We start from the raw sequence: 24,991 nt of genomic DNA on the forward strand, positions 1-24,991 counted from the left end.
AGTTTAAAATCTTTTTAGTGCAGCTGAGTCTTTCCACAGGAAGGGTGTCTGTCTAGTATAAGTTACTGTAATACATGCTACACTGTTAACTGTTAACATGTTGACTTGGGTGTGATGAGTCCATCCCTTTTCCGCTGAATGAAGAGCAGTCTCAGTGGTTAGCAGCACAAGGTAGGGTCCTTCCTAGGCTGGCACGAGTTTCTTTTCTTTCCACCCTTTGATAAGAAGGTGATCTTCAGGCTGGTGCTGGTTTACTGGAAATTCTAGGGGTGGTACCTGTGCTAAAATACTTTTAGTTTTGAGGGAAAGAAAACTGGAAGGTAAACCAAGTATATAATTTCTAAGAAACTGACTTTTTCTTTCAAATGTGGGGACATCAACAGAGGACTTTATAGTCTTTGGTGCCTTCTTACTGAGAAATTTCCTTTAGCACCTATTTTTATTAGTTTTTAGACCAAAGAAAGCCAAACACCATTTTATATTTAATAATGCTTCTTATATGATTTTTATGCCAGATAAGCTAAATTTCACCTTTATATTAGTGTGCTATTAATATTAAACTTAGTTTTAATAAAACTTTGTATACATATTTACTCCATTTTTAATGTCGGACCATAAGGTAAGATTTTTATAGACTCTTTTTAACCTTTTATAATCTTTGTTATAGAGCAGGTTAGTGCTTTAAGAAAAACCCATCATGTTTTTACTTTAATGTCCAGTTCACAGAAAAACTGGATGATACCCCTTTAACTTTAGCTAATATGTTTACACACAGAATTTTTTATATATAATTAATGTTTTAAACTTGCTTAAACCTTCAAAACAAATTTTTTAACCTTTTAATGCAGGTAAAAATTTACATTCTTATGCCTCCTTATAATCCTTTTACCAAAGGTATATTTTACTTTCCTTGTACACCTTGCACATAAACTGTCTTTTTTTTTTTCAATAGTTTTACATTCAGGAGGCCTAGTTACTTTTAAATTATACAACATTTCTTGCATAAATTTTTTTTATAACATTGTTCTCTTTCACGACTTTCACAGACAATTCTTCGACATGCCTCAACTTTCTGACTTATTACAAACATTTCTTTTTTTTTTTTTTTTTTTTTTTTGAGACGGAGTCTTGCTCTGTCACCCAGGCTGGAGTGCGTGGTGCAATCTCGGCTCGCCACAACCTCCACCTCCCAGGTTTGAGCGATTCTCCTGCCTCAGCCTCCTGAACAGCTGGGACTACAGGCAGGCGCCACCATGACTGGCTAACTTTTGTATTTTTAGTAGAGGCAGGGTTTCACTATGTTGGCCAGGCTGGTCTCGAACTTATGACCTCATGATCCGCCCGCCTCAGCCTCCCAAAGTGCTGGGATTACAGACGTGAGCCACCGCGCCTGGCCTAAACATTTCTTTCTTTAGACAACCAGTTAATTTATTTCAGGACAAGAATTTGCCATATAACACTCTTTTTACATAAATTCTGCCCCCCCTTTTTTTTCCCTTTTTTTTCTCGAAGATGATAACCATTCTTTTCCAAAGCAAACTTCCTTTATGTCTGTGGACTAGACTGTCTAAGGCCACAAGATTAGAAGTTACTATAATACATGTTACACTGTTAACTTTTAGCAAATTTTACTTTTGTTGAAACACTTGTAAGTTTGGGATTTTAATTATCCTTTGCTATTAATAAGAACTTGTTTTGTCCAAATTAACTTAGAATTGTATAGATGGCTTTTTTTTTTTTTTAGCTTCAATTACCTGGGAGGAACCATCGATGGTCCTGTCCTGAAGGGAGTTCCTCCTAGGTCTGCTCCGGCCTTTGTATGGTAATTAAGATTTAGATCCCCTGTTAGGAAACCTGCTGGGTTAAGGGAATTTTCAGTGGTTGATGATTTTCATCCTTTTTTTTTTTTTTCCCCCTTAGTATACTTCTGAACTGTTGAGGTGTGCTCACAATGAGGTTTCCTCTAACAGTTATTTTTTTTACTTTTTTCTGTTAGCAAAGCAGTTGCCGCTACAGATTGCACTTGGGCCATCCGCAGGTTACTGGGTTAAGGAATTTTGATAGGAAGGCCTCAGTGCTTTCGGGATACACCCTTGTTTACACTGACAACAAAGTGGTATTGGAGTGTTACAGGGTTACTGAGAACACCTTCAATCATCAATTATAGGTTTTAAATTTACTTTGGCTTTTAAAGGAACAGGGTACGCTGTTTTTTTTTTCTTAACTACTTGTATATCTCTCTCTTTCTTTCTCTCTTTGATTTTCTCTTTTTCTCTTTTTCCTTTTCCTGTTTGTCTCTTTCTCTCTCTCTGCCTCTCTCTCTCTCTCTCCTTGACTCCCTCTTTGTCTGTCTCTTCCTCTTTCTCTCTCTGTTGGTCTTTCCTTGCCTCTGCCAGCTGCTTATGCTGCTGCTGTCTCAGCCATTGTGCAGCGTGGGGGGGCCGGCGACGGGGCTCTAAAACCAGCTGTAACCAAGTGTCTATGTACGGGAACTGGTCTGGGTGCCCTGGCTTACAGGTTACCTTGTGCCATACCTTTGAAACAAGGGACCTGTCCAGGCTTCCTTCTGATGGCCAACCCACCTCTAATGCTGGCCAGTCTATCTTACACAAAGTTTTAAGTTTTCCTGGTGTCACAGTACTCCATAGTCTCCCTTAAATCCTTTCTTGAAATTTTTCAACATAGTTCCTAGTGGGGCGGGCTTACTTTGTGCCTGACCCATGCTTCTTCAAGACAAAACACCACACTCACACCACACGCACACCACAAAACAAAGAACGGGTAAAAAGGGCACACACACACACACACACACACACACACACTTTTACAGTTTACACCAAACCAGAATCAAAACCAAAATCAGAGTATCAAGAAATCCAAGCCAGGGCAAAACCAAAACCAAAGTGTCAAGCAGTCCAAGTCAAGTCAAAAACAAAAACCAAAGTGCTGGTACAGGCATGCCATGGGTGATCAGGCCACGCTTCCACTCAAATGGAGTGGGCAAGTTCCAAAGACTAGTCTTACCAAGTTTCAGATGTCCAGACTCCAAGTGCCAATTCCTTCCCGGTGTTCAGTCACCGCATTGATCCTCCATGGGGGCCTGCCACGCATGGCTCTGGCAAGGCATTCCACTGGGGCAAATGCCTACCCGGGAGCGCTCTCAAGATCCACGTCGCTCAAGCTGGCCGGAGTCACTCAAGCTCAGGATCCACAGGGATGCTCCACAGGGCAGGCCTAAGCTGCCTAAGGGGCTGCCTTGACCGTCCATTAATCACCTTGCTTCCCGGTCAGGGAACCAAGAAATGTAGCAGGACAAGCCGCAGACAAAACCCCTCAGACACTGAGTTAAAGAAGGAAGGGCTTTATTCAGCCAGGAGCGTCAGCAAGACTCACGTCTCCAACAACCGAGCTCCCCGAGTGAGCAATTCCTGTCCCTTTTAAGGGCTCACAATTCTAACAGAGTCTTCGTGAGAGGGTCATGATTGACTGAGCAAGCAGGGGGTACGTGACTGGGGGCTGCATGCACCGGTAATTAGAACAGAACAGAACAGGACAGGACAGGCATTTTCACAGTGCTTTTCTATACAATGTCTGTAACGTATAGATAACATAACTGATTAGGTCAGGGGTCAATCTTTAACTACCAGGCCCAGGGTGTGGCACCGGGCTGTCTGCTTATGGATTTCATTTCTACCTTCTAGTTTTTACTTCTTCTTTCTTTGGAGGCAGAAATTGGGCATAAGACAATATGAGGGGTGGTCTCCTCCCTTAGACCAGACCTGCTTTTTTTTTTTAAATCTAAAATGGATACTTTCAACTTCTCTTTTCTTCTTTTAATATACTCCTGGGAGTGTGTTGAATTTTAAAGATATCTGTCTTCCATGTCAAGGCTAGAAAGTGACTTGAGATTTGTTAGGGAGCTGAGCAGGGGCAGAGGGAGACTATGGGTGGGAGAATTCTGTGTGTGGATGGGTTTCTTTGGCAGCTCCAGGGGTTGACTCCTAGATATCTGCCAAAATGCCCTTATAAGATCATTTGCCCTCTATACAGCAGCTTCTGGAATATGGCCACTCAGAGTGCCATTGCTCCATGAGGAGGTGGACATGAAATAATGGACATGGCTCTCAGCCTTGCCAAACAGCCTCTAATCCTCAGATGGTGGCAAAGTACTTGGTCTCGGTTTCCATCTGGGACTTTTTCAGTTTACATGATTTCCTTTTCTTCTCATTCAAAAGAAATTTTATTTAAAGAAGAAAGGCTAAACAAAGTAACACTGGGACCAAAGGAAGCAACATCAGTTACAGAAATGCCTCCCTTAGACTTGTCCTCCCTTAGACTTTCCATGCATCTTGACTCTTCACACAACTGAGTGAGACCCTGGGCTCAAGGCAGAAGCAGGGACATGGAGGACCACAGCCACATGGGCCTAGGCAAGTGGAGCCAATTGTGCCAGCCCATTGTCCAGGCCTGACCTGGGAAAACCTTTTGGAAGAGAAGAGGGTAGGAAGACACATCTGCCTCACCCTCCAGAGCTTTCAAACAGACCCAACTTCCCCTAGCCTTCAATAAAAAAAGAAGGAAATGACTCAAGGCAGGCAAATTCATTCAATCCACAAACGTTTCCAAAAGCCTACTATATGCCTGACCCCAGGGGAAAGACATGCCCAGGGGCACAGGAGCCCTTGACCATGGCTCTCACAACTAACCTGAACATTTCTCTTTTGACCATCACAATCTTCCATAATCTGACTCCAACCTCACTTTCCATCCTTCTCACAAAATCCCCATCTATTCAGGAATATATCCATCTGTTTTTTTTTTTAATGGGTGTTTTGGCTAACCAAATAGCTAGAGTGGGGGGGAGCTAATATTTATTAAAATAACCATTGTGGGCCAAATATTTTATATATTTTATTTTACTTATTCCTTATGACAATCCTAAAAAAGTTAAAAGAGGCTAAAAAGTTTTTGCCTTTGCCCTGTTAGTATATGGCAGAGCTAGGATTTGCACCCAAATCTGTTCAATTCTAAAGTGGGGCCCTTTCAACCTCACCATGCCAAGAGTTACTAAATATGTGAAAGATGGCGAGCCAAGTTTCAAAGTCTCAGAATACAATACAATGCAATGTTTCCCAAATAGCAGATCTCAATAACTTGACTTAACAAAGCTTTGCTTAATTGGAATAAATTTCAAATAACTCAACAACTCTGCTGAGTAGAATTGACTCTTTCATTAGAGATTTAAAAGGCACTTCAAGAACTTGTAATGCCCTGGGCCCATCATTACAAACATCAATTATCGTTACTGAGCGTAACAGAAAATGGCTCTGGTATTGTCAGCACTGTCCCCTTCCGGGCCCCACCCGAGCACGTGCACCCTGCCTCTGTGAATGGTGAATTTCTTGTCTCTGCTGCTGGTGCAAACATGGCTCACAAACATGCACACATCTCTCTTGTCCTGAATAAAGGGCCCTATTCCTTAACCTTCTTCTTTCTTGAGCTGCCACCCTGTCCCTGCATACCCTTCATCTCTAAACTTCTTTCACAAAGGCTCCACACGTGTCCTCATCTCCTCCCATTCCTCAACACACTACAGTTGACTTTCTGCCCCTGAGCACTCTGCTCAAGGTGCTCTCTCCAAAGCCACCTGGGAACCGCCATCACCAGGCCCAGTGACCTCCCAACCTCTCCTAAGGGTCCGAAAATGCAACCTCCTGCCTCCAGGAGACTGGCTCTTCCCTCGCCTTGGGTGAGGCTCTGCTCTGACCACTCCCTTTTCTTGCCCTGCCCCACACCAAGCATGTGGTCTCCACTGCAAGAAACTGACCTTGGCAATGTCCACCCTCCAAGGAATTCAGCTTTCAGCCCATGCCAGCTCCTCCCAACATTCCCTGGGACCTGTGTTTCTGCCCCACTCTTGACTGTGGAAACAAAAGCTCCACTGGACATATCCAGAAACAACTCATCTTCTTCCTGACTCAACCAGCACCTCCCCTTCAGGTGCCCCTACTCCTGCTAACTGCCTGCCCAGCCTCCCCTTCCTCCAGGCCCACAGTCCTCCTTGACTGCCTCGTCCTCTGGATTCTCCTCCTCAGCTCCCTGGCTCCTTACCCCTCTGGCACATCCAGGCCAGAGCCCACTTGCCTTCCCGGCGGGGGCCCTGATGCCAGTCACCTTGCTCAGACCTGCTGCACCCCTAGACTCACCTTGCGGCACATCTTCCTGGTTAAAAAACAACAGAACCCAAAACACAAGAGAACTTTCTATCCCTATTGCCTAGAGAAGAAGGTCTGGCTCTTGGGGCACCTGTTGGACCTGCAGTCCACCCTCTTCCCACCACTCACACATCCCCTGGGCTCCAGCTACACCAACTTGCCCACCTGTTTGCTCACAGCATCCCCTCGGCTTGGGATTCTTCCACTCTCTGAACTGCCAGACCTGCTCTCTACATCCTTGCTAATGCCAGCTCTCAACAGTCCTCTTCCCCGAGGTCAGGGCCGAGGATAATGGTTAAGACTAAGGCCCCAAGAGCCAGAAAACCTGCATGAACTCTGACTGCTTGGTCATTTTGTGCCTCAGTTTCCCCACCTGTAAATATGTAAAGTTGCTGTCAGGATTAAATGAAGTAATACATCCAAAGCTCCTATAACAGGGCCAGTCAGATAGTGAGAACTCAACAGATATCGACAGCATAATTATCCCTGAAACTATCCAGACTCTATCTCTGTGGCACTCTGCCAGATCCCTTATCACACTCATCTTTTTCTTAATCCTGTAGTACATATTTGTCGGGATGTCTCAGCCTCCTGGGGGCAGGAACCTCATCTTCAGCATTTCTCTCCCCAACACCACTCGAACAAGCAAGAGGCACTCTATAAATGCTTTGCTGAATAAAATTAAATACCATGTATTTAGATTGAGATCAAAAACTGTTTACTTTATCGGGAAAAGGCCCTACTTCTGAGGGACCTATGACCACAAAACTGGCCTCAACATGAAATGAAATAAATCCCATGGCTTTACTAACTTCTTGTGGAATGAGTAGAGAAAACAAAGTAGAATTTTCTGGAATGAGGCACACACATGGAATCTAGCCATACAGGAAGCTGCCCTGGCAGGTCATCTCTGTGATTTGAGGAACTCTGCCCAATATGCCCCTAACAGAACTCAGCATCAGAGGCCATCTTTCCAAAATGGAGACACCAGCTCTGACAGTCACAGCAGAATTCCATCCCTCAGCTATCATTTGAGAAAACCAGCCCAAGAGTCATGAGGGAAGGCATCCACCCAGTACTCCAGCAGGACCGAATGGGATTTGGCAAGGGAAAGACTTTGGCTCTCTCTATGTCAGTCCCCAAGGCATCCAGCCTATCACAGGGTAGGAACAAGCATGCCCATCTTTTCCCTAAATAAATGCCATGATCCTTAGGTACAGCTATGAGCTTAGGTTTTCTCCATGACCCGCCGTAAGTGTACATTATCCAAAAATGTCTGCAAATGCAGCAGAACCCAATGCAGGCCATAGAAAAATAGGCTGGGGACCATCCCATTACTGGGTATATACCCAAAGGACTATATATCATGCTGCTATAAAGACACATGCACACGTATGTTTATTGCAGCACTATTCACAATAGCAAAGACTTGGATCCAACCCAAATGTCCAACAATGATAGACTGGATTAAGAAAATGTGGCACATATACACCATGGAATACTATGCAGCCATAAAAAACGATGAGTTCATGTCCTTTGTAGGGACATGGATGAAACTGGAAATCATCATTCTCAGTAAACTATCGCAAGGACAAAAAACCAAACACTGCATGTTCTCACTCATAGATGGGAATTGAACAATGAGAACACGTGGACACAGGAAGGGGAACATCACACTCTGGGGACTGCTGTGGGGTGAGGGGAGCGGGGAGGGATAGCATTAGGAGATATACCTAATGCTAAATGACGAGTTAATGGGTGCAGCACACCAGCATGGCACATGTGTACATATGTAACTAACCTGCACATGGTGCACATGTACCCTAAAACTTAAAGTATAATAATAATAATAATAATAATAAAAGAAAAATAGGCTGGGGAAGAACAAGAGAGCTGCTTCAGTCTTTAGGAATGATACCCCGGGGATACCAGCAAACTTTCCCCCCTACCCCCCCAAAAAAACCTCAGGCTTAGAGCAAGGCAGAGAAGAGTGATGAATATGTTCCAGGCACAGCAATAAGGCCTGAAGAATAAGACTGCCCCCTGCCACACAAAACTGGGCTATTCAAACCCACTCAGCCTTCAAGGCTCAGCTCAGCCCTGCTTCATCCAGAAAACCCCCTCCCTCTCCTCTAAGCTCCTATGGCATCTCAATTAGCGCCATCCATCTGACCCTGAAACAGATCTGCCTGCTATTTTTAGTTGACTTTTTCTGTGTGCTAAGTCACTAATTCTGCTCTTCTATGAACTTCTTGAGTTAAGGAAAAGACCTCCCCTCCCAAATTCCAAACAAAGTCAAGAATCCATCTCAATTCTTATTTATTGGAATAATTCTGAGAAAAACTCAAAAAGGTAGGGACACAGACAAGTCACCCCTATACTCGGGCAGCTGACAGTCCAGCAGGAGGAACAAAGTAGCCTGTCAACTCTCTCCAGCGTGACATGTGCCATGAGAGGTCTGAGAAACAGATCATGTCCAAGTATAGGTACAATGAAGAGATCAGGAAAGGCTTCTTGAAGAAGGCAACATTCAAGACGACTTAAAGATGGGGCATCACAGTTGGAACAGTGAGTTGGTTGGTTTGATTGGGTGGGTTGGTTGGTTGGCTGGATGGATGGATGTTTGGATAGTTGGTTGGTTGACTGGATGGTTGGTTGGCTGGGTTGGTTAGGTTGGTTGGTTGGGTGGGTTGGTTGGGTGGGTGGGATGATTGGGTGGGTGGGATGGTTTGTTGGATGAATGGATGGTTGGATGGTTGGCTGGGTTGGTTGGTTTGGTTGGTCGGTTGGGATGGCTGGTTGGTTGGGTGGTCAGATGGCTGGTTAGTTGTTTGGCTGGCTAGATAGATGGTTGGGTGATCAGGCAGTCATGTAACTAGTTCTGTATGAACAAAAAAATTACTGAATAAATTAATGAATGCCAACAGGCAAACTAAAGTTCAAATTATTCCAATTACATGAAACACTTATCACTTTTAAGTTTCATGATACTATCCCAGACGGAGTAGCATAACTTTCCCTTCCGTTCTCCTTGCTAAGTGCACTCTCTCATTTGCTTGGCACTTATTATTGCCAGGTCCAGAGACATGGCTGAGTAAAGACAGAGAAATAAGGCCCCATTCCAGGCCTCAAAAAGTTCATGAATATAAATATGAGTTATCAAATCATTGTTCTATACTGAGGGTTGTCCAAGATACTGAGGGAACAAAAGAAAGCAGCCAGACTCTGCTAACCAGGATAGGATTAGGGTGAGATAATCAAGAAGCCTAAGGTGCAAAATTTAAAGAGACCTTCCCTCTCAGGTTCATGCAGGTGTCCAGCCTGCAGCTGAACAACTGTGAGAGTGAGTAGCTCCTTACATTTTGCATCCTAGATGCTTCACCTCACTCAGCCTTGTCCTGGTCGTATTAACCTCTATGTGGGCCTTTATTTGGGGTTCTGGTAGCCAGGAACTGCTGGAACATAGCTAACAGAGCAGCACAAAAGCATCTTGGAGTGAGAAAAAAAGGAATACAGGAAAGATTCTCCATAATACCACTCCTGCTCTCTCACACTCATCTCCCAAATATTATCTCAGAGCTTCAACAACTTCCTTCCATCTAACAGCTGCCACTTCTCCTGCATGGAACATCTTCCCAGCCTGTAACCCAGGACTCAGAACCTGGGATGGAGCTGGCAAGGGCCCAGGTGTGGTCCAAGGGAGATCTCAGAGCTGCCATGCTGATGTCCACAGATGGACAACACAAGATCGCTCATCTTCCCTTCCAGAGAGATGTGTGGCCACTCTCTCACTTCTTTAGCCACACTTTCTGGATCTCAAAGGAAATCTGAGTCAAGGGAAATCTCTTTCCTCTGACAGATGCATCAGGTCAGAGACTTGGAAACCATGGAACTGAAGGTACCTTGGGGTTATAATAACCACACAAGGTTTAGGGGTCATCAACCCCATTTTTGGAGGGCTCAGAGTGGCCTGTAACATGCACTGGAGCTGTTTCTCATGTTTAATCTCCTGTGCCTACTTTCAGGAGGCCAGCAATCAGAAGGAAAGAGAAATGGTGTTCCACTGTGCACTGGGGGCACATGTATAGGGTAAAATGTGATCAACAGGCTGAGAAGTGGGGAGAAGTGGCTGAGCATCGGGCATCAATGGCAGGTGTGGAGGACAGCTGTATCCACCACAGAAGAGAGGCCCCCAGAACAGGTTAAGAAGGTGCGGCTCAACCAGTGCAAGAGCCCAAGCAGGCCACTAGCCACACAGGATGACTGGCATGCTGGAAAGGAACTAGGTATTGTGTGTCTCAAGAGTCAGATTTTGAACCTTAATAGTCTGATGTGAAGTCCAAATAATGCATAAAGACAAATTAAAATGAAAATTCTCCCCATTACTCATCCCATGAGGTGCAGATGTTTTCAGAGCTGGGATGCTCAGAAGCAGGGAACAGTCAATGAACCGCAAATGCCACATCCTCTGTGAAGCCTCCTCCAAGTCCCGGCTGGCACAATTCATTCCCCCTCAGGACACAGAGAGGCATCTGTGCGCCCGTGGCTTTCACTCCAGATCTGGGGGCCTCCAGAGGCACTAGAGGACCTGGGAGAGTTTGGGATGCACTTGTCTCTCTCCCCCCCGGACTGCTTAAGAAAGGTCTGGTAGGGGCCTGGTGAGTGTCCACTGAATTAAATTATGCAACAAGTGCAACAAGACTAAATCGCCGGGGTTGGGAGGATTGATGAAGATCTGCTGCCATCTACTGTCCATTCTTCTGCAAAACCTGAAAAACTGCCAGGCATCCCCAATGTCAGAGAAGTGTTTCAATACAAAGGCAGAAACACTGAGGCTCTGGGGCCTTGGCTGTATCAAGGCTGCAGAGACCCACAGCAGAACAAGGCAGGTTAATCTTTCCCTGGATCTGTGAATTAAAAGTACAGCCATTCCTTCTCCAATGTTACTGGTTTACCAGGAAGTCTTTTGCATTAAACACTGCCTCTCCAAGCCCAGGGCCCTCCTGCCCCCTCAATAGCGTCCCTTAACTGCTCCCTGAAGTTCCACTCCTTTGTGAGGGCCACAATTTAGCACCCAATTACACAGGGCATCCCAGTGCACCCTGGGCTTCTGAAGGCAGTGAACCATATCATGCACTGGCATCCCCAGTGCCTACCTGGGCTATGACACCTCTCACCTCACTAAGACAAAAGGACGTAACCCAGCCACAAAGCCAGTAATGGGTTAATATGATGCTCTTGCAGAGGGCTGCAGATGTCATGATGGAAAGGCTGTCTGAGCTTGGAAACAGTTTCGTTTCAGTCTCCCCTTCTGGAGTCTGTATCCTAACCTGTAAAAGATCCCTGCTTGGCCCACCTCACCAGGGCATCCAATGCACCTAAGGTGATATCCAGGGACAGGCTTTGCAGTTTATCTTTACTGTAATACCTAGGGGTTGGGTGAATGCAGAAGGAGCCATGAGAACTGACATGGAGGCCACAGGTGTCCTGCCCAGCTGCCTCGGACAGGTACATACTTCCCAGCTGCTGTCAATCTCAGCTACTAAGGGCTCACAGCTGCATCCTTTTCTGGAGAATTGTCCTTTGCCAAACTCATCGAGGAGGCTGCACACTGCCCGCCCCACTCCAGGATGGGCAGCCCACAGCCAATGACTAAGAGGGGCACAAAAAGCTCACTCCCTTGCTTAAACATGGGACTAACTCTGAGTCAATTCATGCTCCACATTTCCCCAGGGGATCAGCCTGAGCCCTTAGCCCTCACACCTTTGCTGAGCTCCTTCCCCTGCCCAGTTCCACTTTCCTCACCCCACTTCCTCCTGAGAGCATGCCCCCAACAAATTACATGTACCGGAATCTGACTCAGGCTTGGCCCCTAGGGCATTGCTTCCCAAAGCTTGACATGTATGACATCACCTAAAAAGCTTGTTAAAACCCAGATTCCTGGGCTCCACCCCCAGATTTCTGACTCAGTGGGTCAGACAAGCTGTTTCTAACAAGTTCCCAGATGATGCAGATGCTGCCAGGCCAGAGATCACGGTTTAAGAACCATTGTTCTTAGGAACCTAACCTGAGAAACCATTCAACAAGTAATAGGCAAAGGGGTTAGGGATGGTGGAATTTAACCTTGCCCTAGTCAGCCTGCCTTCAGCTTAAAATGCTGCAGCCAGGAACAGCCTGGAACAAGCCTCCGGTGACAGACGCTCATACTCAGCGCTGGGAGTGATTCCAGGTTGCTGTGTCCTAAATCCATTTACTATATACCCACAGGTGCTCAGAGGAGCCTATAGTCTAGGAAGGACTCCAAAGTCACAGGACCCTGGTTTACAGGCTCATTATTTACATAAGATGAGCCTTAGAGGTCAACTGAATCAAGGTGATTCAGAGATTACAAAAGAAGTCAGAAGTCTGGTCTAGGCATGTGTACAGGGTAGAATCAGGGAGCCATTACAGAGCAGCCCATCCGACCCCTTCATTTACAGACAGGAGCACAGAGGCCCAGAGAGGCCTGGAGGTCTGCTCAGCAGACTGCAACCTGCAAGCACAAGACAAAGAAGTGCATGACATAAAGGCAAGATGGGGACTTGCTTTTACTGTCCTCAGACAGTAGCTGTGAGCAATCCTACTAACTTGGGCTCTAGTAGCAGTCCTGGTGTGGAAGCCTCTTAACAGCTTCAATAAAACCGCAGTGCCAGAGGAGAAATGTCACAGCACAACAGTAACAGGACAGCTCACTGCTCACACGTGTGGACTGCAAGCACATGGACCCTGAACTAAGGCCACAGGAAGGCCAGTTCACAAAGAAACACCACTGGCCTGATAGAAAGTAACATGCAGGGCCGGGCGCAGTGGCTCACGCCTGTAATCCCAGCACTTTGGGAGGCCGAGGTGGGCAGATCACGAGGTCAGGAGATTGAGACCATCCTGGCTAACATGGTGAAACCCCGTCTACTAAAAATGCAAAAAAAATCAGCCAGGCATGGTGGCGAGCGCCTGTAGTCCCAGCTACTTGGGAGGCTGAGGCAGGAGAACGGCGTTAACCTGGGAGGCGAAGCTTGCAGTGAGCCAAGATCACGCCACTGCACTCCAGCCTGGGCGACAGAGCGAGACTCCGTCTCAAAAAAAAAAAAGGAACATGCAGACCAGAGGTATAAATTATGGCCCAATGACCATGACCTAAACCTGCTTCTCCCACAGTCTTCATTTCAGGGGACGGCAACCCCCCTCTTACAGTTGTTCAGCAAAATCTTTGCAGTTATCCTTGCCTCCTTTCTTTCTCTAACACACCACATCCGATCCATATGCAAATCCCAATGAGATATGTGGTTTCGGTCAATATCAGACCACATATATGACAGTGGTTCCCTAAGATTATAATATCATATTGTTACTGTACCTTTCCTAAATTTAGATGTGTTTAGATACACAAATACTTCCCATTGTGTTACAATTGCCTATAGCATTCAATACAGCAACATGCTGTCCAGGTTTGCATACTAGGAGCAACAGGCTAAACCATTTAGCCTAGGTGTGTAGTAGGCTGCACCATCTAGGTCAGTGTAAGTACACTCTATGATGTTTCCACTTCAGCAGTCTCGAGGAGAGAGACAGGTGCACCCCAAATTCTCCCAGGTCCTTCAGTGCCTCCAGGGGCCCACAGATTTGGATGCGCTTCTGAAAACGCATTTCTCAGAACGTAGCCCTGCTGATGTATGTCTGTATATATGTATACATGCATATTCTAGCCCATGTCTCACCACCTTCACTGCCATTTCCCTGATGCAAGCCACCATCAGCTCTCTTCTACTACTGCAGTTGCCTAACTGGTCTCCCTGCCTCCACACTCGCCTTCCTCCTTCCACACTTCAATCTATTCAACACAGCAGCCAGAGGGATCCTATTAAAACACAAGTGAGATCACAGCATGTCTCTGCTCGACCTCCAAAGGCTCCCATATCTCCTAGATACAGGAGTATCCAAAGTAAAAGCCAATGCATTCAGCAGCCTCCAGGCCCCACATGACCAAGCCCTTGCTTCCTTTCTTGCTTCTTTTCCTCTCTCCCTCATGTGCTCCAGCCTCAATCAGTAACATGCTCCCACTGCAGGGCCTGTGCACAACTGCTCTCGGCATTTGCGTCCAGAGATCAAAGTGTGTGTTCCTTGTCTCCTTTCTGGCCTCCTCTCAAGTGTAACCCTCTCTGGTAGGTTTTCCTGGCTACCTCTTTATAAAATAGCAGCTCTGTCCCCAGGGCTCCCTGTCACTCTTCCATGATTTATTTTTCCCCTCAGCACTTGTAATCCTCAGATATGTTATATATTTCCTTGTTTTGGTGTTATTGAGGGCGCCTCGTCTCACTGGAAGTGGAAGCTCCAAGACAGCAGGGACTCAATCTGCTTTGTTCACAGCTGACTGGCTGGTGGGCCTGGCACACAGTAGGCCATCACAGGTGGTGTGCTGGTAAATGTTAACAACTGGCTCTCCAGGGATGGGGACCTTGATTTGCTGCATTTGCCAATCTCCGTGGTATAAATATTCTAACCATGACCAATTCCAAGCTACCAATGTGATGTCACTGAATGCAAAGTTGAGAAGGGGCACTAAAAATCAGCATTCGAAACCTGTACAAGCCATCTTTAACATACTGCTGGTCCTTGCTAAATAGTTGTTGAATAAATTAACTGAATAAATGAGTATGTCTGTGAATTGACAGGGTCTTTTTTTTTTAGAGGGTATGACTCCAGGAATTCAGAGTCTGAAATCAAGTCTACCCAAAACCAAAGGATCTGTAACATGAAGAGCAAGACATCATATGTTGGTTAGTGACATCTGTGATGGAGGCTTTAAGTGAATACAGGAGGAGCATGCCTATTTAAAAAGAAAGCTTTAAACATTAACTACAAAGTGAAAACAGAGTTTATGAAAAAAACTTTGCTACACCTGCAAAAGCTCAAGTGAGTCATTTCCTTTCTGTTCTCTGGGGCTCTATTTTCCCCGCCTGCCAAATAAAGGGTTTGGATTCTAAGGATCTTTCCAGCACTGACAGTCTATGAAGTTAAGAATGTAAACAAGTCCTAAAGATGCATGTATTCCACCCTGCTTTTTAAAATGCTTAATTTAAAATCTTTTTTAAAAGTCTAAATTAGACTTCAATTGCATGGACTATATCATACTTCAAGGTTGTATTCTGGGAAGATACTCACTTTCTCCAGGACAAAATCCATTTCATGAAATTAATGATGACCCTAAGCTCCATGGACCCGCCACAGCAGGCCCCAAAGCTAGACATCCTCCCCTCACCTAAGCCTGCTGCTTCTGGGGATGGCATGGCTGTGGGTTTCCTGTTGCCTTTTCCACATAAGGCCCAGATAAAAAAGAGACAGATGTGACAGTGAGACAGGGGGAAATGTGAAAAACACAAAAAAATCTTTTGAGATTGGTCAGAAGGGAGACTGAGAGAGTAGATGAATATTTTAAAAACTGTAGTGAGACAAAAAAAAAAATGTACAGTGCTCCAACAAACAGCGGCCCTCTATGGCAGGCATAAAAATGACCCCCTCCCTCAACTATGTCCACATCCTAATCCCAGACTCCCTGAATGTGTTAGGTTACATGGCAAGGGGGGATTAAGATTGCAGATGAAATCAAGGTTGCTAATCAGCTGACCTTGAGATGTGTTGAGTGTTCTGGATCAACCAGGTGGGTCCAAGGTAATCACAAAGTTCCTCAAAAGCAGAAAAGGGAGCAGGAAGGGGAAAAGCAGAAAGAAGGCGGCCTCAGCAGGATTCAGCCAACATCACTGGCTTCAAAGGTGAAGGAAGGGAGCCAAGGAATTTCAGGTGGCCTCTTAAACCTGGAAAAGGCAAAGAAACAGATTCTTCCCTAGAGGCTCCAGAAGGAACGCAGCCTGCTGACACCTGGATTGCAGACCAGTGAGACATACTTCAGACCTCTGACCTCCAGAACCATCAATCTGTGTTTGTCCTCAAGCCACTAAGCTTATGGTAATGCTACACCAGCAACAGGAAACACAGGCACCCCTCTATTTGCCTATACTGTCAGGTCATCTGGTCCCTGATCCTGATGGTCTGTGTGACCCTGGAGAAGTCTGTGCCCCTCTCTGGGCCTCAGCACCCTCATTTATACCATAGGCCTTCATGTCTTGGTATCATGGCTCCATGGTTGAAGCCATGTGACAGGGCACACATTTGCTCACCAGCCCTGACCCTTAGATGTCAGTGCTGTGGCAACTGCTGTGGGTTGAATTCCTAAGGGAGGATAAAACTCTTCTCAATTCATGACCACAGTTACACCCAGGTTTCTGAAGCAGACTGAGCAAGTAAGTGGCTGGAACTTGTGCAGCCTATGCCTACACCTATTGCTAGATGCCCAGCATGGTGTGTTTTGAGTTAATCTGCAGAAAACCAACTACAGGAGTGTCCATGTGGCCATCTGCAGGTCCAGAAACTCACTCTGAGGGACCCTCAGACAAATGACAGGCCAGCACGCCCCAACAGAGGGCTGTGAGCAACACAAGTGAGGTGCCTCCAAACAACCCACCTTCACAAAGTGCCCCTGAGGAGCCAAGAGGCTTGGAAGACCTAGCCCTGGGGGGTTGTAAGTAAAAATTTCCCTCTCCCATGCTCCGTACTACATCTGAAGTTTCCTGAGGGTCTACTCAGGTCAGGTGTGTGGGTGACAGCAAGAGCCACAAATGTGTAGAAAAAGGCCCCTGCCCGCAACACAGCATTCTAGCGAGAGGGAGAGACAGGCAAGGGTTAGAGGACTGCCCAGGTCAGGGCCAGAGTCCCCATAGTTCTGAGTGATGGTGAGAGGAGCCCAACAAGGGCAGCCCTGACAAGCCAGTGACAAGTGACAGGTGGCCCCAAAGAGCCACAACCCCCACAATGGGAGCCCAGGTGACATACTTTCCAAGCATCTTTTGATATCAAAGGACACAGAAGAAAAACAAAAAATAAACCAGAAAATAGTCCCTTCAGCTCCCGGGGTCAGATCTGAGGAGTCAGAGTTAGGAGGGCACTGACTGCACAGATACTCGCACCCCCTAACATCTCAGCAGGTTGCATCCTCCTCCTGCCCCTTAACCCCACCTGTGCCCCTAGGTATGACTTCCATGGATTTTCCTGAACCTGATGTGTGGAGGCCCAAAAAGGGCCCCAAGTAGCCCCCTCTCCTCCAGCTTCCTTAGGACAGAGTGGTGGAGCTGCCTCTGTGCATATGGCCAGCTCTGATGTCATCTCACTGTACTTTCCCACGCTTTAGAAGAATTATATGTGCACATGTGTGTCTCCCCTTGAGGAACTCACAGGACCTGGTACACACTAGGACTGAAACCCATGTTTACCAAACTGAATTAAACAAAGAACAAGGGGAAGGGGGCACTGATGGAGGGGAGTTGGGAAGGGCAGGGGATGTAGATATATTTACCATTGGGATTACTTTGGCCCTGGTTTCAAATCAAAAGCACTGTGTAGAGTTGTGTAGTATGTGCACTACACAAAGACGCCTCACTGAGGCAGTGAGACAGAGCTGAAATCCAGCCCGTATTCCATTTGCCAGTCTGTGCGCCCTTGGATCTGCATCCACCCAGAACCTTGTCAGGTTCCTTGGATTCTCTGTGCCTCAGTTTCCTCATCTGTGAAATGGGGATAATAATTGCTGGGTTGAAGGATGCTTTTTCTCAACTCCCAGTGTTTTCTAGAAGTTTGAAGAAGGCTCTGCTGGTCTGGCCCACCTGGCCATCTCCCCCTCTTTAATCACTCCACCCTAAGGGAGGAAGTGTGAATTATATGACTGATAAATTCCATAAAAAATAAAAGGCATTTAGGCTCAGCTTTGCCCTTTTTCCTCTTGGAAGTGGGCTGCTCATCCACGGGCAGCCCCTCCCCACCATGTATTATATGAGAATACCTGCCCTGGGCCCACGATGGGAGGTTCGCTCGAGTCCAGGAGTTCACAACCAGCCTGGGCAACATAACAAAACCCCGTCTCTACAAAAAATACAAAACATTAGCCAGGTGTGTGGAAATTAGTGCATCTGCGGTCCCAAGTACTTAGGAAGCTAAGGTGGGAGGATCACCTGAGCATGGGAGGTCAAGGCTGCAGTGAATTGTGATTGCGCCACTGTGCTCCAACCTAGGTGACAGAGTGAGACAAAAAAAAAAAAAAAAAAGCAAACCAAAGACATTTCCAAACAAAAACTAGAAAAAAAAATTTAACATACCTGCTAAAAAAAATACTAAAGGAAGTTACTTGAGTAAAAAGAAAATATAAATGCCATAATTATTCCAACTAGAATAAAAAATTATCAGACTGGATTTAAAGTTCCAAATACATGCTGTTTATCAGAGATAAGCTTTAACTATATACTAGAAGGAAATCTCAGCAAATATCAAAGGATTGTAATCATAAAGAATAATACATATATAAACAATTATATAAACAAAAAATAAACAATATATATTATATATATAAATATAAACAAAAAAATACCCTAAATGTATGAAATTAGTAGTACATGTCTAAATAACCCAAGGGTTAAAAAAAAAAAGAAACCACAATGGGAATTAGAAAATATATTAAATAAGTTATACGAATATGTAACATATTAACTTATGGAATACAGACAAAACATTACCTACAGAGAAATTTGCAGCTTTAAAACATATTACAAAAGAAGAAGGCTGAGAATCAGTAAACTAGAAAATAACAGCAAATTAAACTCAGAGAGAATAGGATGAAGAAAATAATAAAAATAAGAGCAGAGGTCAATGAAATAGAAAACAAACATAAAGCCAAAAGTTTTCTCTGAGTATATTACACAAATGATAAATTCCTAGTGAGACTAGTTAAGAGAGAAAGAACATAAATTACCAATCATAGGAATGAAACAGAGACATAACTACTGATCTTACAAACTTCAAAGTGATAATAAGAGGATAATATAATTATACAATTTTATACCAATAAATTTAAAACACACATATAAAGTGGCCAAACTCTTTGAAAAAATACAACTTGCCAAAACTTACACAAGAAGAAAGTTGAAATTTGAATTAAAAAGTTTTTAATTGAATACATAATTTAAAACCTTTCAACTTAATGCACAGAAAATTTCTCCAGTAAATTATCCCAAATATTTAAGAAAGAAATCACATCAATCTTACATTCACTCTTCAAGGGGATAGAAAGAGGGACCACTTCTAGCATAACCTAGGTATCAGCATCTGACAAAGCGGTTGCAAGAAAGGAAATCTGCCCGCCAATCTCCTTCATAACCTTATACACAAAATCCCTACACGAAATATTAATAAGTCAAATCCAATAATATATAAAAAGATAATATATCATAACCAAGTGGGATTTATTCTTAGGATGTAAGGTTGGCTTAGCATTCAAAAATCAATCAATGTAGGAATCATCAAGGCTTTATTGTAAAGAATAAAAGTAAGGATAGGATGAAAAATAAAATAAAATAGAAATAATGCCCAAAAAGGAGCCTTGTGGGAGCTGATTCATCAGTGTATCTCTGGCTTCCCACAAGAAACTCTTAGCCACGTCTGCCTGGCCATGTTGCTGCAGGTATGTTTTGGGACCATCTGCTAAAGCAAGCTTGTCCAGCCCGCAGCCCACATGCAGCCCAGGATGGCTTTGAATGCAGCCCAACACAAATTCATAAACTTTCTTAAAACATTGAGTTTGTTTTGCAATTTTTTTTAGCTCATCTACTATTGTTAGTGTATTTTATGCATGGCACAAGACAATTGTTCTTCCAATGTGGCCCAGGGAAGCCAAAAGGTTGGACACCCCTGTCTAGAGCATTCTTCAGCTTTCCAGGTGTGTGAGCTCTGGCTGAGTTTTCTTCCTGGTTGACCATAACAAACTCTGCCTTGCCGGTTACTTCGCAGGCTTGTTCTGAGAGACCAAGGAGACTAAGAATTCCCCTTGGGAGCCATTAGGGACTAGACAACATGTGAGAGGTGGAGCTTCTTTTTGAAAAGCTGTCACCTTTGCATAGCACACTCACCTGACAGGTACGGGCTGGCTGCCCTGCCGTTTGAACGCTCTTTCCAGCCTCTCCTGGGTCATCCTGGAATTACCACCAGGCAAGTAGAGCTTCAAGGGCATCCTGTCCGCGTCTGTGCTGCTGTCCACTGCTAGGGTGTCCTCGGAGGGATCTCTACGCCTGGCCCTGTCCCGTGGGGGCAGCCGTTTGCTGGGCAGATGGGGAGGGCTGCTGGCAGTGGTTTTCTCCTTTTCTACGGTCAGTTCACTAAGCTGACCCAGGGAGGTCCTGGAGGGGGAGCTGTTGCTCGAAGCCAGAATGTCCTGTTGGGTGCGGATAAAGAGCTCAGGGACCTTCCGGCTCTCTTCTTGGGGTTGGGTGGAGCTGCTTGACGGTGAGGACCGTCTCAGAGAGCGTCTGTGAAAAGAATCCTAAAGGGAGTAAGGACAAAAGCAGTGAGGACCCTTTGAGGGGAGCTGGAAAACAAAGATCCTACTTTAAGCATTTGCCCATGATGTGATGTCTCTCTCAGAAATGTCTTTTCCCACCCCTGACTCTTTCCCTTAAAATCCTGCCTATTATTTAAGGAGCTACTCAAATGCTCCCACCTCTGGGCTTTCAGTGATGCACACCCCGCCTGCTGAAACCTCAGAGCAGGCCTGGGCCTTTCTCTCGCAGCCCTTACAGAGAGCAGGTTCATGCAGCAGGTGAAGCTGTCGCTCCAGTCTGCATCACCACCTACCAGCTGTGTCACCTGTGGCAAGCTGCTTAACTTCTCTGTCCCTGATTTCCTCACCTGTAATATAACCAGTCCACAATCCACTACCTGTCATTTCTAAATCCCAAAACCAGGCTGAGCATGGTGTAATCCTAGCACTTTGGGAGGCTAAGGCGGGTGGATCACTTGAGGTCAGGAATTCAAGACCAGCCTGGCCAACTTGGTGAAACCCCATATCTACTAAAAATACAAAAAAATAGCCAGGCCTGGTGGTTCATGACTGTAATCTCAGCTACTCGGGAGGTGGAAGCAGGAGAACCATTTAAACCCAGGAGGCAGAGATTGCAGTGAGTCGAGATTGCACTACTGTACTCCAGCCTGGGCCAGCAAGACACCATCTCAAAAAAATAAATAAATCCCAAAACCTCTGAAAATGAAAGGTTTTTTTAAAATCCTGTGGTAAATTCTTAACTGTTGTGAGGCTGCTTACAGTCTTTTTAAAGTGTGAATACTCATACATAGAGTTGCTGAAATGGTCGTGTTTTTTGCTTACGGGGTGCTACCACAAACCCTAGTAAAGGCAGTATGTGGTATGTGGCTCATGCACTGTACTTCCTTTCCAAAATTTAAAAAAAAATTATAAATTCCAAAAGACACCCAGCCCAAAGGTTTTGGATGAGGGATGAGGCACCTGTAGTACTTCTCCCCAACAAGACTGTAGGGAGGATGAAATGAGACCTGTGCAAGGCACTAGCACAGAGCCAGACGTATTGCAGCAGTCAGCAAACGCTCACTACTCCTATGCATATTTGCCCTGTGCCCACTTACATATGGTCTTAACCCCTCCTGATGGCAGAGGTCATTCTTAATTTGCCTCTGGTATTCACAGAGCACCCAGCTCAGCAGCCTATACCTAATAGGCACTCAAGATTTGCTTAGTTTTTGAAATGAAGGAATTCTAGAGGAGTCAATTGAAATATCCAAATATCCTCCCTTACCGTCAAAGATTAGTGGAGGAAACAGGAACTCATGTTGTTATTAATGGGAGGGTGGGGAGACAAAAACAGACCTACCAGGCTTTTCCTTGGTTTAAAATTCTGAACCTCTCAATATTTCCAGAAATAATCCAAGACCAAATAGTAAGGCCTGGGCTGGAATAAGGAAACCTTAATTTTGTAGTGCTCTGGCTAAGCAGACATTACTAAGCATTATAAACCTCCTCCCAAAGCCACTCAGGACATCCCCTCCACAAAGTGAGGAAGACATTAGTCATCATTCTCGAGGAGACTCAAACTTCTGGCTGAAGGGAGCTGGAGCTGCTACAGGGAGCCCAGCCTCTTGTCATTCTTAAATACAGAAATGATGTAGTAAAAATGATGAAATACCCAACATCTTTGGCTCTTTTCTCCTAAGCAACCAATAAGTATGGCCAAGGTACTCAAAGGCCACAATGTCCCTTCTAGAGAATCTGGCGAAATTCTATAGCAACCCATCCTTCAACATCCTTTGCGGGTTTCAGATACCACCTCCCAAAACAATTACCAAAAGGAGAAGTTTGCAGCAATGCCCTCGGCAGCAAGGCAGGTCCAAGCCATCTCCCTCACACCACAGGTATAAAGGGGGTCTCCACTGGATACACTTGATGATCAGGATGTCAGGCTAGGACAGGACCCTGGTGCTCCTCTGGTTCACTGGTCCTCAGAGTAGTCCACCAACCCCTAAGAGTCCCCAGATCCTTTTAGGGAATTCAAAACTATTTTCATAGTAGTAAGATGACATAATTTGCCTTTTTCCACTGTGTTGACTTTGTGCACAAAGCAACAGTGGGAAAAACTGCTGGCCCCAGGCATGAATCAAGGCAGTGGCACCAAACTTCACTAGTGCCCAAGGCCCTCTTTACCACCGACACACTCACAATGAAAATAGGTGAATAAAGTGCTGACTTCACTGAGGAATGTCCACGCTGACACAAAAATTATTCATTTTATGCCCTTAGACTCTCCAGCACACATCTCTTCAACACCCTGAGTGACACAGTGGGAGAGACGTGCAGGCATTCCACTGAGCATGGAGGATGGCAGCTGGTACTGCACGACCGTCTAGGCTGCGAGTGAACTTGCTGGTTTTTTCATGGAACCACTGACAGACAAACTATGGTTACTCAAGCGTGGGTATTTGGCAAGCATTTTCTTGAAAATCAATTGAGCCTGTCACCTCAAGGGAGACAAATGGTGTATTTTTGTCAGTGATAAAACACAAGCTGTCAGATAAAAATTAGAATTTTGGAAAACTTCTATCTGCCACTGTGAGCTTGAGAGCTTCGCAATACTTAAAAACTTCTTGGATGAGCTGGGGGTGACATCAATGAATGAAATTTTTTGGTGTGATTTTCTTTTTGTCTAATGAGATGTGTCCACATTTGGAAGATCTATATAACTCAGTAACCAATATTTTCCAAATGGCCAATATATTGTTACTAAATCATTCGGGGTAAAAAATTCAAAGTGCAAGACATATCAAGGGAAACTGATAAGGTACAAAAAGTTCACGGATATGGTTTAAGATTTCACATTAAGAAACTACAACTTGTCTAGTTTCGGTGTAGTATCAAAGAAAAATATCTCAGTTTTCTGAAAAGACTATTAAAATACTTTCCCTTTTCCAGCTGCTTATCTGTGTGAGGCCAGATTTTCTTCAAACACTTCAACCAAAACACCATATTGCAACACACTGAGTACAAAAGCAAATATGAGGCTTGAACTGTCTTCTACTAAACAAGACATTAAAGAGATTTGCAAAAAAATGCTACTCATCTCACTAATTTTTTGTTTTGAAAAATATAGCTATTTTTTCATTAAAATATACCATGTTACATGTAATAGGTTTACTACTGTTATTTTTAATGATTTTTGTAAGTAAATATTTTTAACTTCTCACTTTTAATTTCAAATATTACGTAAATAGCAATAGACACATCCACATAAACAAAAGCTCTTTGCACTCCACAATAACTTTAAGAGTATAAAGAGAGCCTGAGGCTAAAAGTCTAAGAACCACTGATGGAGTCTAAACTGTCACCCAGGCAGGGCTCCTTCCACAGTGTCCCCAGCAGATGGGTTACCTAACTTCCCTTCTACACAACTAGCCGAGTCCCTTCCAAAACAACCTTTTCCACTGCTGAGGTGGCTCTGACTAATGGAGGGCTCCTATAGCAACCTCCATCCGCTGGTGCCAGCTGTGCTGTCTGGAACTACTAGGCAAAGCTACACCACTCAACCCAATAATGGTGCCAGCAAGCACACATGATGCACTACACAGAAACACAACAGTGTCCTGCTCTCAGGAGGCTTACAGACTAAGCTCAAGATTGCAAAGAGAGTTTATCTCACATGGAGATAGGCTATTCCAACCTCCATATTCAAAGAAATCTCTTACATTCTGCCAACCTCCCATAAGATTAAACATCTCCAAATCTTTTAAATTCCTCCAAACTGTTCACCATTCTAGCCCCTTTCCCCTGGACAGGGTTCAGTTTATGAATGTCCTTCTCCAACAAGAAGGCCTAGGATGGGGTATGACATCAAGGTGTGGCCTGAACTACACAGTGGCGGGCAGGCTCTTCCTTGATCTGGACCCCAAGACCGCATGATCTTGAGAGCACTGAAATCCCAGAGCCCTAAGGGGCCTTAGACAGCTGGTCTAATAGAAGACACTGCAGCCAAGAGAAATAAAAACCTTGACCAAAGATCCCACAAGATAGAGCCAGGGGCAGGGAGAGGACTCACTTCTTTCCATCCTAATTCCAAATGAATTGGGAGAACAGTGCCAGCACCTACACCCACACCTAAACATACAACAGGTAAGTGAGAGCGCAGGTGGACACAGATGCCCTGTTTTTGGTTGGCTCAGGCTCCCTGATTTGACTGATACAGCACTTTGAGTATGTTTGCTTTTGTTTTCCTTTTCTGATTGTTGTTTTACAAACTTCTTTTACATTTGTCTCTGATTTTGTTTTGTCTCTCTGCCTAATGGAACTC

The 24,991-nt window shown here is 44.9% G+C and overlaps 1 protein-coding gene across 2 annotated transcripts in view; it reads right to left on the bottom strand.

Annotated features, from left to right (window-relative positions):
• The window catches only part of MINDY4 (MINDY lysine 48 deubiquitinase 4), a 120,974-nt gene that overhangs the window by 80,662 nt on the left and 15,321 nt on the right, over positions 1–24,991 (bottom strand). For both annotated transcript variants that reach the window (XM_054495057.2, XM_054495058.2), the window contains exon 5: positions 20,258–20,667. In XM_054495057.2, the coding sequence (XP_054351032.1) occupies positions 20,258–20,667 (410 nt within the window). The remainder of the gene's footprint in view (positions 1–20,257; positions 20,668–24,991) is intronic.

This window comes from Pongo pygmaeus, chromosome 6, assembly GCF_028885625.2.
Source record: "Pongo pygmaeus isolate AG05252 chromosome 6, NHGRI_mPonPyg2-v2.0_pri, whole genome shotgun sequence".
NCBI lineage: Eukaryota > Metazoa > Chordata > Mammalia > Primates > Hominidae > Pongo > Pongo pygmaeus.